The 15,521-nt window shown below is 44.4% G+C and overlaps 1 protein-coding gene across 1 annotated transcript in view; it reads left to right on the top strand.

Annotated features, from left to right (window-relative positions):
* The window catches only part of nrg3b (neuregulin 3b), a 432,471-nt gene that overhangs the window by 276,786 nt on the left and 140,164 nt on the right, over positions 1-15,521 (top strand). The window contains exon 3 of the mRNA XM_014157078.2: positions 264-337. Coding sequence (XP_014012553.1) covers positions 264-337 — 74 coding nt within the window. The remainder of the gene's footprint in view (positions 1-263; positions 338-15,521) is intronic.

Genomic DNA, 15,521 nt, shown 5'->3' with positions numbered 1-15,521 from the left:
TTTTATATATGTAAAGCCAGCCTGATTGGGTGGGCCAGTATTCCATCTGCCTTGGCTTTGCCTCAGGTTTTACTTGCAATGATCGTGATATGTCACTTTTTTGCCTACTTTAGTTAAAATCATTGCATTTAAGTCGCTCTGGATAAGCGTGTCTGCTCAATGAGTAAAATTACTCAAGTCCACACACTCTAACCACATGTATGCTATGAGAGTGTTTTTCCTCCATATACCTCAGATATCAACTTGTTGTTTTTCTGTTGCAGGTGTAAAGAGGGTTACCACGGACTACGCTGTGACCAGTTTGTACCCAAGACGGACTCCATCTTATCTGACCCAAGTACATGCCTTGTCTTCCTTTTGATCGAGAATTAGAGTGAAAACAAAAGAGTATTAGAGAATGATCTGTCTTCTGTGCAATTTTAGTAACGACGGTTTTGGGAAACAGTTCGGAGATTTAATGATGCTCCTAATAAGGATCTAACAATGAACTTACCCTTACATTTATTTTGGGAAACCGGCCCTGGTCAAGATGAACACAATGCCTTTCGAAATTGTTCACAGCCCTTGTAGTCCTTCAGAAACATTCTAAAAACAGTATACATTGTTTGAATTCAAGATCCATATTGGAACATAACAGCCTGAACAATTACCTTAAAAATGTGCAAGAGCATTCCCACACAAGGTTATTTAAAAATTGAGCTGAAGTTGGACAACACATGTTTATTATTACTTCTAGGAATGGTCTTGCAAAATGGAATAGAAGGTAATCAAATGTCTACGTACAGACCTTGAAAACTTTTGACAGAGAGTGCAGTGAGTTTTGACAAACATTGTCAGTGGAAACTAGAAGGTAATTTCCTGGAGTAAATGTGTGTTCTTGCTAGTCTTGAAGTATTTATGGTTGTAAAATGTTCAAGATAAGACTCATTTTCTCACAGACATAGCTCAAAATCAAAGAACATATTACAATTACAAGTTAACCTCTTCTCTAATATGACTCCACACCCATGTCTTCCATTGAGTAAAAGACCCTCGCTATCAAAAAACTATTAACACTCAACAAAAAACCCTGGAGTATTTAAATTGTAGTACATTTGTCTACATTACTCACTCAAAATGTACCAATAATTAGTTACATGTAAACACATTTTTTTATCCAAATGTGACTAGAGGACAATATTCAGAAAGTATTTTAACCTCGACGGTCGCCTAGGATAGGGGGCGCTACAGCGATTTTTGAAAAAAATGTGTGCCCATTTTAAACGGCATCCTACTCAAACTCAGAAGCTAGGACATGCATATAATTAATACTTGTGGATAGAAAACACCCTAAAGTTTCTAAAACTGTTTGAATGGTGTCTGTGAGTATAACAGAACTCATATGGCAGTCAAAACCCCGAGACCGATCGTAACAGGATGTGGAATTCTGAATTGCGGACTCAACTTCATCACTTTGCCTATTAATCACACCGTGAGCAATGGTTCATTGAGCACTTCCTATTGCTTCCACTAGATGTCCCCAGTCTTTACAAAGTGGTTTGAGTCTCCTACTGTGAAAACTGACTGAATGAGACGCAGTGGAACGTAGTCACATGAGGAGGGCCATCACCATTATGACGCCGTCAGGGGGAGGGTAGCCCTGGCTACCCTCCCCTTTCGAAACGTTTTGAAAGACAATGCAATCGTCCCCCTTGAATCTTATTGGAGCTCTGGTTGAAAAAGGCCCTAAAGATTTATGTTATACAACGTTTGACATGTTTGAACGAACCTAAATAAAAAACAAATGCATTTTATTGAAAGAGGAGTCCCGCAGCCGACGGAAGTTTTGGAGCAGCCTTCAGAACGTGCTAACAAGAACAAGCTATTGGGACGTAAAGGATTAACTTTTTCGAACGAAAATACATTTGTTGTGGACCTGGAATTCATGGAAGTGCTTTCTGATAAAGATAATCAAAGGTAAGGGATTATTGACAATAGTATACAAGAGTAGATTTGATATGTGATTGTTCCAAGATGGCGCTGACCTGTAACGGTAGCCTATTTTTCTGAGTATCGCATCCCCTTTTATCGCAAAGTGTGATTACCCAGTAAAGTTATTTTTAAATCTGGCATTACAGGTGCTTTCGAGAGATATTCATCTATAAATCTTAGAATGACAATATTACATTTTAAAAATGTTTTCGAATAGTAATTTAGTAAATTGTAGCGCTGTTTCACCGGATGCATTTGAGGGAAAATAGTTAGTCAACGTCACGCGCCGCTGTAAAATGCTGTTTTTATATATAAATGTGAACTTTATCGAACAAAAGAATGCATGTATTGTGTAACATGATGTCCTAGGAGTGTCATCTGATGAAGATTGTCAAAGGTTTGTGCTGCATTTAGCTGTTTTTTTGGTTATTTGTGATGCATGTGGTTGGTCGGAAAATGGCTATGTGGCTACTTTTACGATATACTCCTCTAACATAATCTAATGTTTTGCTTTTGCTGTAAAGCCTTTTTGAAATCGGACAACGTGGTTCGATTCAGGAGAGGTGTATCTATAAAACGATATAACATAGTCCTATATTCGCTGGATGTGAGCCCGACCAGGGGTTAAAACCCACACAAAGTAGGCCATTTGACAATGATTCTTACTTCTGTAACAATGTAAAAATGCAAACTATTCAGAGACCATTTCAAAATGTAGATAACTTCTCTCTCAAAAAGATTTAGTACAGACCAGGCCTGACACAAAATGTAGTAATAGTAGCTTACTTTGACAATTCATTGAATGCAACAAGTACTAGATAGATAAAGACAGAAAATACAAAACACTATAACTGTTCAGAGACTGTTTTAAGTACACAATTTCCCTATAAGATTTGTAGGACAAATTCATGTCACACTGTCACTTGAGTGTTTTGATTTAGGCAACAACATGACATGAAACTTCTTTGAAGCACAGCCCCATTATAGTAATTTGACAACAATTCAGTAAATGCAACGATAATGGAGACGCTGAGAGTCGAGAAACAGGTAAAACATTTAATAAAACAAACATGGAATGAGACAACATAACAGTAGCATCTACGCATAAACACAGGAACAATACTGACTGGGGAAAGAACCTAAGGGAGTGAAAGATATAGGGGAGGTAATGGAGTCCAGGTGGGCCTCATGATGATGTGCAGGTGCGCGTAATGATTGGTGCCAGGTATGCGTAATGATGGACCCCAGGACCGGTGGTTAGCATACCGGCGACGTTGAACACCGGAGGGGAGGAGCGGGAGTAGATGTGACAGCAACAAGATTTAGATCGAGAAACAATCCTGAGAAAAAAAATCTAAATGCACCCCCACAAAGTAGGCTATTGTATTAAAAAATATGATTTCTTCTATAGCAATGTAAAATGCAAACATCTATTCAGAGACCATTTAAAAATTGAGATAACCTCTCTCAAGAAGATTTAGTACAGACTAGGCCTGACACAAAATGTATAAATAGTAGCCTACTTTGACAACGATTCAGTGAAATGGATGTGGACAGGATGGTCTTTAACACCAGATCCAAAAGAAAACATACTCCTTCCACTTTTAAAAACAACTCCAAAATCCCTGCCTCTGTCACTTTATGCCCAGGATGTGTGGTAGAAGGGTGAATGGTGGGACTTGGGGCAGACACACTCCATGGAAACTCTCCATGTTCCTCTCCCTCCACTCTCATCTTCCTCTCTATCCCTTCTATCTTCTCTAACTTATTTTCCTTCCTGCCTTCTACTGCTGAACTCTGAGTCTCCACATCACTTCTCTTGCGTTCACTGACCTAGAGGAACAGACTAACAGAGGGAGAGGGCGAGACAGAGAAGGTAGTGGAGCAACAAATAGTGTACACATTGTGATCTCTCATCATCATCATCATCATCACACATCCTTTATTTAGCCCTTAGTAGATTCTTCAAAGTAGCCACCCTTTGCCTTGATGACAGCTTTGCACACTCTTGGCATTCTCTCAACCAACTTCATTAGGTAGTCATCTGGAACGCATTTAAATTAACAGGTGTGCCTTGTTAAAAGTACATTTGTGGAATTTCTTTCCTTCTTCATGCATTTGAGCCAATCAGTTGTGATGTGACAAGGTACTGTGGTTGCTCCACTAAAGGTTTTGTGATTATGCTGTGGGATTTAGAGGTAATTTGTGGTTTAGTACGGTACCCTGCGTCACCATGTCATTGCTCCAGACCAGCTCAAAGGGGAGTTAGAGCACTGATTATGGTTATGGGTCCTACTGTGTCTCTAACTGACAATGAATGGGCGACATGGACCTAAATAGAAACTGATAATTGTACACAAGGTGTTTATTATTTTATTATGATTATTTTGGTCTTACTGTAATACTGGGAGACCCCTCGACTGGGAGACCCCTGAGATGATTGCAGGTTTTTGGTTTCTCTCCCTCTAGAAACAGCAATAAATTATTCTAAATTATTCTAAATAACAAACTGGCTATATTTACAAATTAGTAACAATGTCTCACTCAATGATCCCATCAGGTTCTATAGGCTAGGCCTACTATATTTATTTCTCAACTTTCCTAACATTAAGCACATTGCTTATCTTGCAACAGGAGTATAGTCTACCTGGCTGGCATGAAAATGAACCATGGGGAAAGCGTTCCTCCATTGGCTATTTAAGTGCATAGATGACATGTATTTTCCCCCTGACCGTGTTTTGAGATAGGTGCATGATAATGGTCCATTCTAAATCAAAACAAATTTCACACATACAGTTGAAGTTGGAAGTTTACATACACATAGGTTGGAGTCATTAAAACTTGTTTTTCAAGCACTCCACAAATTTCTTGTTAAAATCCTCTATGTAATTATTGGTAGGGAGTCACGTCATAATTTTCTATATACTGTAGGCCTACTTTAGTCTCATTAGTGTTGAGTAATGTGATGTTAAAAGTAGTGTAGGTCTTATTTATTTAAAGAGCATATTGAAGTTAGAAGCAATAGGATTTGAAGCAATAGCCTACAACTATTTTAGCATCGTTTCGCACTGCTCTGAGTCAAGCATGGGGGCTGGTCTTGATAAATCAAGGAGATTTTTATTTTCACTGAATCTCCTTTTGTGTATTGTTGAGAAAATTAGGGTGTAGAAATGTTTTGCTCTTAGTGTAACCTTTTTTAACTAGGCAAGTCAGTTAAGAACAAATTCTTATTAACAAGGACAGCCTACTCCTTCCTCCCCGTCGGGGAATTAAGCCCCGGTCTCCCGCGTGCCTGCACAACAAAGCGATTCTTTAGCTAAATAGCCCAGTACGGTACTCCCGACCATCACGTTGTACAGCACCATATATTCAGCTCCATCCTAATGGAAACCCAGATGGTTTTTAGTTTTTCTTGGAATAGAAACACCATAATATTAATCAAATCAATTAACCTCTCTAGGCTAGGCGGGACGAATTCGTCCCACCTACGTAACAGCCACTGCTATCCTGTGGCGCGATTTTCAAAACCTTAAAAATCCTATTACTTCAATTTCTCAAACATATGACTATTTTACAGCCATTTAAAGACAAGACTCTCGTTAAGCAAGTACCAATCAAAAGTTGACACACCTACTCATTCCAGTGTATTTCTTTATTTTTACTATTTTCTACATTGTAGAGTAATAGTGAAGACATAACAACTATGAAATAACACACATGGAATCAGTTAAAAACTAATTCTTATTTACAAGGACAGCCTACTCCTGCCTCCCCGTAGGGAATTGGACCGCGGTCTCCCACGTGCCTGCATTCTCTACTATAGCAACTATTGAAGGCTATCAAATGCTTCTCAAAGATGCCCTCTGGTGGTCAAACTAGCACTAACTAGCATTAATGGTATCAGTGATTCACACTTAAATAACATGCCATAGAATTCTGCGGCACCATGCAAGCTGCGCCGCAGTACGCTGCAACTTTTAAAGGAGGAACCACTGTAGGGGTGGTATACAGAAGATAGCACTATTTGGTATATATTTGGTATAGTCATATTACGGCAAGAACAGCTCAAATTAGCAAAGAAAAATGACAGTCCATCATTACTTTAAGATATGAAGGTCAGTCAATCCGGAAAAAAAAAACTTTGCAGTCGCAAAAACCATCAACCGCTATTGTCACAGCTGCTAGAAGGAGCGGACCAAGATGCAGCGTTTTCGTAGTTCCACATATTTATTTAACCAGTGAAACCGAATGCAACAATTAAACACTTCAAAATATACACAAAACAACAAACAGTGACGCAGGAGGATCAAATACACTCACAACGAATAATCACCCACAAACACATGTGGGACAAACATCAACTTAAATAGGACCTCCAATTAGAGACAACGACAACCTGCTGCCTCTAATTGGAGGTCATGCCAAACAACATGAACATAGACATACAAAAACAGACAAACACCCCCTGTCACGCCCTGACCAATCTACCATAGAAAATAACCACTCACTATGGTCAGGACGTGACAGTACCCGCCCAAAGGTGCAGACTCTGACCGCGCCTAAAAAAACAACACAAGGGAGGGTAGGGTGGGTGACAACTGTCTATGGCGGCGGCTTTGGTTCCGGGCGTGGTACCCCCACTTCCCGCTGATCCCCCTGCTTCTGTATGTCCGGAGGAACCAGACCATGGATCCTCGCCGGATGCTTCAGACCACCAACTGCCGCTGAAGGCTCCGGGCTGCAGGCCGCCGGTGGAGGCTCCGGGCTGCAGGCCGCCGCTGGAGGCTCCGGACTGAAGAGCGTCGCTGGAGGCACCGGACTGAAGAGCGTCGCTGGAGGCTCCGGACTGAAGAGCGTCGCTAGAGGCTCCGGGCTGAGGAGCGTCGCTGGAGGCTCCGGGCTGAAGAGCGTCTCTGTAGGTTCCGGACTGAAGAGCGTCTCTGTAGCTTCCGGACTGAAGAGCGTCTCTGTAGGTTCCGGACCGAAGAGCGTCTCTGTAGGTTCCGGACCGAAGAGCGTCTCTGTAGGTTCCGGACCGAAGAGCGTCTCTGTAGGTTCCGGACTGAAGAGCGTCTCTGTAGGTTCCGGACTGAAGAGCGTCTCTGTAGGTTCCGGACTGAAGAGCGTCTCTGTAGGTTCCGGACCATAGAGCGTGTCTGTAGGTTCCGGACTGAAGAGCGTCTCTGTAGGCTCCGGACTGAAGAGCGTCTCTGTAAGTTCCGGACTGAAGAGCGTCTCTGTAAGTTCCGGACTGGGGACCTTCGCTGCAGGCTCCGTGCCATGGATCATCACTACTGGTTCCGCGTCATGGATAATCACTGGAGGCTTTGTGCCATGGATCATCACTGGAGGCTCCGGGCCATGGATTATCCCTGGAGGCTTCGTGCCATGGATCATCCCTACAAGCTCCGGGCCATGGATCATCAATGGAGGCTTCGTGCCATGGATTAACACTACAGGCTCCGGGCCATGGATCATCACTGGAGGCTTCGTGCCATGGATTATCGCTGGAGACGTCAGACCATTGACCATCGCTAGAGGCTTCGAACGGGGCCCTGGAACTGGTCTCACCAGACTGGGGAGACGCACTGCGGACCGCGTGCTCAAAGGAGGCACCGGCCTTACCGGGCTATGGAGGCGTACTGAAGGAAGAGTGCGCGGAGCAGGCACAGGGAACACTGGGCCTTGGAGGTGCACTGGAGGTCTGCTACGTGGGACTGGCATAGGAGGCGCCAGGCTAGTAACACACACCTTCGGGCTAGTGCGGGGAGCAGGAACAGGACGTACTGGGCTATGGTGGCGCACTGGAGGAAGAGTGCGTGGAGCAGACACAGGGTACACTGGGTCTTGGAGGCGCACTGGAGGTCTGGAGCGCACGGCCTGCACAACCCGCCCTGGCTGGATGCTCAACTCCTCTCGATAACTGTGGGGTGCGATCACAGTTCGCACCGGCCTTTGAATGCGCCCTGACGACACAATGCGCTTCACCGCAAAATACGGTGTCTGCTCCATCACTTGCTCCCCACAGTAAGCACGGGAAGTTGTCTCAGGACTCCATCCTGACTCTGCCCAACTCCCCTTGTGCCCCCCCCTAAAAATGTTTGGGAGCTGCCTCTCAGCCTTGCCTTTCGGTGCATATAGAGCCTCGTAGTATCGTCGCTCCTCTTTCGCTGCTTCGATTTCCTCCCTCGGACGACGATACTCCCCAGCCTGCCTCCAGGGTCCTTTACCATCCAAAATCTCCTCCCAAGTCCATTCCTCCAGATACTTCTGCTGCTCCTTACCACGCTGCTTGGTCCTTCTTTGGTGGGTGATTCTGTCACGGCTGTTAGAAGGAGCGGACCAAGATGCAGCGTTTTCGTAGTTCCACATATTTATTTAAAATGAAACCGAATGCAACAATTAAACACTTCAAAATATACACAAAACAACATACCGTGACGCAGGAGGATCAAATACACTCACAACGAATAATTACCCAAACACATGTGGGACAAACATCAACTTAAATAGGACCTCCAATTAGAGACAACGACAACCTGCTTTCTCTAATTGGAGGTCATGCTAAACAACACCAACATAGAAATGCAAAACTAGAAACTGAACATAGACATACAAAATAAGACAAACACCCCCTGTCACACCCAGACCACTCTACCATGGAAAATAACCACTCCCTATGGTCAGGACGTGACAGCTATGATGAAACTGGCTCTCATGAGGACCACCACAGCAAAGGAAGACCCAGAGTTACCTCTGCTGCAAATGATAAGATTATTAGGGTTAACTGCACCTCAGATTGCAGCCCAAATAAATGCTTCACAGAGTTCAAGTAAAAGACACATGTCAACATCAACTGTTCAGAGAAGACTTTATGAATCAGGCCTTCCTGTGCTCCTGAGTTGCGCAGCGGTCTAAGGCACGGGACGTCAGTGCTTGAGGTGTCACTACAGACACCCTGGTTCAAATCCAGGCTGTATCGCAACTGGCCATGATTGGGAGTCCCATAGGGTGCACAATTGGCCTAGTGTCATCTGCGTTTGGCTAGTTTAAATAAGAATTTGTTCTTAACTGACTAGATAAATTACATTTTTTAAATTGCTGTAATGAAACCACTACTAAAGGACACCAATAGTAAGAAGAGACTTGATTGGAACAAGAAATACGAGCAATGGACATTAGACCGGTGGAAATCTGTCCAAATCTCTCAAATGTTATTTGTCACATACACATGGTTAGCCGATGTGAATGCGAGTGTAGAGAAATAATTGTGCTTCTAGTTCCGACAGTGCAGTAATATCTAACAAGTAATCTAACAATTCCAAAACTACCTAAAAACACACTAATCTAAAGGGGTGAATGAGAATATGTACATGGAAGTATATGGATGAGCGATGGCCGAGTGGCATAGGCAAGGTGCAATAGATTGTATAAAATACAGTATATACATGCATGTGATATGATTAATGTAAGAAATGTAAACATTATTAAAGTGGCATTGTATAAAGTGAATGGTGATTAATTTTCTAAAGTGGCCAGCGATTGGGTCTCAATGTAGGCAGCAGCCTCTCTGAGTTAGTGATTGCTGTTTAGCAGTCTGATGGCCTTGAGATAGAAGCTGTTTTTCAGTCTCTCGGTCCCAGCTTTGATGCATCTGTACTGACCTTGCCATCTGGATGATAGCAGTGTGAACAGGCAGTGGCTTGGGTGGTTGATGTCCTTGATCCTTTTGGCCTTCCTGTGACATTGAGTGCTGTAGGTGTTATGGAGGGAGGTTGTTTGCCCCCGGTGATGCGTTGTGCAGACCGCACCAGCGTCTGGAGAGCCTTGCGGTTAAGGGTGGTGCAGTTCCCGTATCAGGCTGTGATACAGCCCGACAGGATGCTCTCGATTGTGCATCTGTAAAAGTTTGCCAGGGTTTTGGGGGACAAGCCAAAATTCTTCATCCTCCTGAGGTTGAAGAGGCGCTGTAACGCCTTCTTCACCACACTGTGTGGGTGGACCATTTCAGTGTATGCCGAGGAACTTTTCACCTTCTCCACTGCTGTCCCGTCAATGTGGATGGGGTGGTGCTCCCTTTGCTGTTTCCTGAACTCCACGATCATCTCCTTTGTTTTGTTGACGTTGAGTGAGAGGGTGTTTTCCCTACACCACATTCCGAGTGCCCTCACCTCCTCCCTGTAGGCTGTCTTGTCATTGTTGGTAATCAAGCCCACTACTGTTGTGCCATCTGCAAACTTGATGATTGAGTTGGAGGCATGCATGGCCACACATTCGTGGGTGAACAGGGAATACAGGAGGGGCTGAGCACGCACCCTTGTGGGGACCCAGTGTTCTGGGTCAGCCAAGTGGAAATATTGTTTCCTACCTTCACCACCTGGGGGCAGCCCATCAGAAAGTCCAAGACCCAATTGCACAGGGCGGGGTTGAGACCCAGGGCCTCCAGCTTGATGATGAGCTTGGAGGGTACTATGGTGTTGAATGCTGAGCTGTACTCAATGAAGATCATTCTTACATAGGTATTCCTCTTGTCCAGATGGGATAGGGCACTGTGATGGCGATTGCATTGTCTGTGGACCTATTGGGGCGGTATGGAAATTGTAGTAGGTCTAGGATGGCAGGTAAGGTGGAGGTGATATGATCCTTGACTAGTCTCTCAAAGAACTTCATGATGACAGAAGTGAGTGCTACAGGGCGATATTCCTTTAGTTCAGTTGTCTTTGCCTTCTTGGGTACAATCTTGAAAAGGGGACCACAGACTGTTTTTGGGAGCGATTGAATATGTCCATAAACACACCATCCAGCTGGTCTGCACATGCTCTGAGGATGCGGCTAGGGATGCCATCTGGGCCAGCAGCCTTGCGAGGGATAACACGTTTAAATATTTCTCATGTCAGCCATAGAGAAGGATGGGGGGGCGCAGTCCTTGTTAGCGGGCCACGACGGTGGCACTGTATTATCCTCAAAGCAGGCAAAGAAGCTGTTTCGTTTGTCTCGAAGCTTGACGTCGGTGTCCATGACATGGCTGGTTATCTTTTTGTAGATCGTGATTTCCTGTAGACTCTGCCAGATATGTCTCGTGTCTGAGCCATTGAATTGCGACTCCACCTTGTCCCTGTACTGGCATTTTGCTTGTTTGATTGCCTTGCGGAGGGAATAACTACACTGTTTATATTCAGCCATATTCCCAGACCTCTTTCCATGGTTAACGTCATATGGATCAGTGGGACGCTAGCATCCCACCTCAACAACTTCCGGTGAAATTGCAGAGCGCCAAATTAAATTACTATAAATATTTAACTTTCATGAAATTACAAGTGCAATACATCAAAATAAAGCTTAACTTGTTGTTATTCCAGCCGCCATGTCAGATGTCAAAAAGGCTTTACGGTGAAAGCAAACCATGCGATTATCTGAAGACAGAGCTCAGCACACAAAACATTAAACAGTTAGCAGCCAAGTAGATTAGACACGACAGTCAGAAATAGCAATAAAATGAATCACTTACCTTTGATGACATTCATATGGTTGCACTCACAAGACTCCCAGTTACACAATAAATGTTTGTTTAGTTTGATAAAGTCCCTCTTTATATCCAAAAACCTCAATTTTGTTGGCGCATTTTGTTCAGTAATCCAATGGATCAAATGTGGTCACAACGGGCAGACGAAAATTCCAAATAGTATCTGTAAAGTTTGTAGAAACATGTGAAACGATGTTTATAATCATTTCTCAGGTTGTTTTTAGCATAAATAATCGATAATATTTCAAACGGACAATAGCGTTGTCAATATAAAAGAAAAAGAAAGGCTCTCGGTTGTGCGCAGTAACCAGCTGTAGGGACATCCCAGGGTCCACTCACTCAATGTGATCATTCTCCCTCATTTTTCAGAATAAAAGCCTGAAACAATGTCTAAAGACTGTTCACAACTAGTGGAAGCCATAGGGAATGCAATCTGGGCCATAACAATTTATATGGTGGATAGGCTTTCAATGGAAAAAAAAACATTTAAAAATAATGGCACTTCCTGGATGGATTTCTCAGGTTTTTGCCTGCCATATCAGTTCTGTTATACTCACAGACATTATTTTAGCAGTTTTGGAAACTTTAGTGTTTTCTATCCAAATCTACCAATTATATGCTTATCCTAGTTTCTGGGCCTGAGTAGCAGGCAGTTTACTTTGGGCACACTTTTCATCCAAAATTCCGAATGCTGCCTCCTATCCTAAAAAAGTTAAATGCGGTGAATCGTGCTTTCAGTTTTGCGCGAATTCCGTCATCCATCCACGGTTTCTGGTTAGGGTAGGTTGTAATAGTCACAGTGGGTACAACATCTCCAATGCACTTCTTTATAAACATACTCACCGAGTCAGCGTATCGGTCAATGTTGTTCTGAGGCTGACCAGAACATATTCCAGTCCGTGTGATCAAAACAATCTTGAAGCGTGGCTTCCGATTGGTCGGACCAGCGTTGAGTGGTTCTCGTCACTGGTACAGCCTGTTTGAGTTTCTGGCTATAAGATGGTAGGAGCAAGATGGCGTCGTGGTCGGATTTGCCGAAGGAAGGGCGGGGGAGGGCTTTGTATGTGTCGCAGAAGTTAGAGTAGCAGTGGTCGAGGGTATTGCACATGTGCGTAGCGCATTCAATATGCTGGTAGAATTTAGGTAGCCTTGATCTCATATTTGCTTTGTTAAAATCCCAGCTACAATAAATGCAGCCTCAGCATATATGGTTTCCAGTTTGCATATAGTCCAGTGAAGCTCCTTGATGGCAGTCTTGGTGTCTGCTTGAGGGGGAATGTACACAGCTGTGACTATAACTGACAAGAATTCTCTTGGAAGGTAAAATGGCCGGCATTTGATTGTAAGGTATTCTAGGTTGGGTGAGAAGGACTTGAGTTCCTGTATGTTGTTATGATTACTGTCACGAGTGGAATGAACAGTTTAACCTGTTAGGGCTAGGGGGCAGTATTGACATGGCTGGATAAAAAACATACCCGATTTAATCTGGTTACCACTCCTACCCAGTAACTAGAATATGCATATACTTATTACATATGGATAGAAAACACCCTAAATTTTCTAAAACTGTTTGAATGGTGTCTGTGAGTATAACAGAACTCAAATGGCAGGTCAAAACCTGAGAGATTCCTTTACAGGAAGTGGCCTGTCTGACCATTTCTTGAACTTCTTTTCCATCTCTATCATTTACTAAGGATCTCTGCTCTAACGTGACACTTCCCACGTCGTCCATAGGCGCTCAGAGCCCGGGAAAAAACAGAATGTCGTCATTCCAGCCCCAGGCTGAAACACATTATCGCCTTTCTCAAGTGGCCGATCAAGGGACACTGGGCTTAGGCGCGTGACCCGACCGCCCCCGCCTTTGGGATTTTTTCCTCTGTTTGCCGAAAAGGAGATTCCCTGTCGGAATATTATCGCTTTTCTACGAGAAAAATGTCGTAAAAATTGATTTTAAACAGCGGTTGACATGCTTCGAAGTACGGTAATGGAATATTTAGAATTTTATTGTCACGAATTGCGCCATGCGCGCGACACTTCTTTACTATTTCGGATAGTGTCTGGAACGCATCGAACAAAACGCCGCTATTCGGATATAACGATGGATTATTTTGGACCAAACCAACATTTGTTATTGAAGTAGCAGTCCTGGGTGTGCATTCTGACGAAGACAACAAAAGGTAATCAAACTTTTATAATAGTAAATATGATTATGGTGAGTGCTAAACTTGCCGGGTGTCTAAATAGCGAGCCCGTGATGCCTGGGCTATGTACTTAGAATATTGCAAAATGTGCTTTCACCAAAAAGCTATTTTAAAATCGGACATATCGAGTGCATAGAGGAGGTCTGTATCTATAATTCTTAAAATAATTGTTATGCTTTTTGTGAACGTTTATCGTGAGTAATTTAGTAAAATGTTAGCGAATTCCCCGGAAGTTTGCGGGGGTATGCTAGTTCTGAACGTCACATGCTAATGTAAAAAGCTGGTTTATGATATAAATATGAACTTGATTGAACAAAACATGCATGTATTGTATAACATAATGTCCTAGGGTTGTCATCTGATGAAGATCATCAAAGGTGAGTGCTGCATTTAGCTGTCTTCTGGGTTTTGGTGACATTATATGCTGGCTTGAAAAATGGGTGTCTGATTATTTCTGGCTTGGTACTCTGCTGACATAATCTAATGTTTTGCTTTCGTTGTAAAGCCTTTTTGAAATCGGACAGTGTGGTTAGATTAACGAGAGTCTTGTCTTTAAATAGCTGTAAAATAGTCATATGTTTGAGAAATTGAAGTAATAGGATTTTTAACGTTTTGAAAATCGCACCACAGGCTGCCAGTGGCTGTTACGTAGGTGGGACGCAAGCGTCCCACCTAGCCCATAGAGGTTAAGGAGTGAGTCAAGCGCAGGAGACTGAGGTCCGTTGGAACAAACTTAATTTAATAAATCCACGGGCAAGATTCATATACGGCTGGGAGCATAACAGTCAGAAAAAATGACTAAAAGAAGCTCCGCTCAAAAGGCAGACGGGGCGCAGCCCGGCAACCCTAATGCCTATATAATAGAAGTAACACCACACGTAACAACGAACAATCCCGCACAAATCCTAGCTAAACACAGACAGACTAAATACCCCCCCACTAATGACAAAAACAAAACAGGTGCAATCAAAAAACAGACATAACTAATAGACACTGAAACACAGATCGGTGGCAGCTAGTAGGCCGGCGACGACGACCGCCGAGCGCCGCTCGACCGAGGAGAGGCGCCACCTTCTGTGGATGTTGTGACAGTACCCCTCCCCTGACGCGCGGGTCCCGCAGCCCGCCGACGCCGGCCTCGGGGACGACCCGGAGGGCGAGGCGCTGGGCGATCAGGGCGGAGGTTGTGAAAATTCCGCAACATGGCTGGATCCAGAATGTCCCTCGCCGGGACCCAGCACCTCTCCTCCGGACCGTACCCCTCCCAGTCCACGAGGTACTGTAGGCCCCCCACCCGACGTCGGGAGGCCAAGATGGCCCGGACTGTGTACGCCGGGGCCCCTCCGATGTCCAGGGGGGCCGGGGGGATCCCCCGCACCTCAGCGTCCTGCAGCGGACCAGCTACCGCCGGCCTGAGGAGAGACACATGAAACGAGGGGTTTATACGGTAATATGTAGGAAGTTGTAACCTATAACACACCTCGTTTACTCTCCTCAGGACTTTGAATGGCCCCACAAATCGCGGACCCAGCTTCCGGCAGGGCAGGCGGAGGGGCAGGTTCCGGGTCGAGAGCCAGACTCTATCCCCCGGGTTAAACACGGGGGCTTCACTGCGGTGGCGGTCAGCGCTCTCTTTGTGTCGTTCTCCAGCCTTCTTTATACACTCCTGGACCGCATTCCAGGTCTCCCTAGAGCGCTGGACCCATTCCTCCACCGCAGAAGCCTCTGTCTGGCTCCGTTGCCATGGCACCAGGACCGGCTGATACCCCAACACGACCTGGAAGGGTGACAGGTTAGTAGAGGAGTGGCGCTGAGAATTCTGGGCC

This window comes from Salmo salar, chromosome ssa19 (genome assembly GCF_905237065.1).
Source record: "Salmo salar chromosome ssa19, Ssal_v3.1, whole genome shotgun sequence".
NCBI classification, from domain to species: Eukaryota; Metazoa; Chordata; class Actinopteri; order Salmoniformes; family Salmonidae; genus Salmo; species Salmo salar.
Note: the sequence above shows the minus strand (reverse complement) of the source record. Positions and strands in the feature narration are given on the sequence as shown.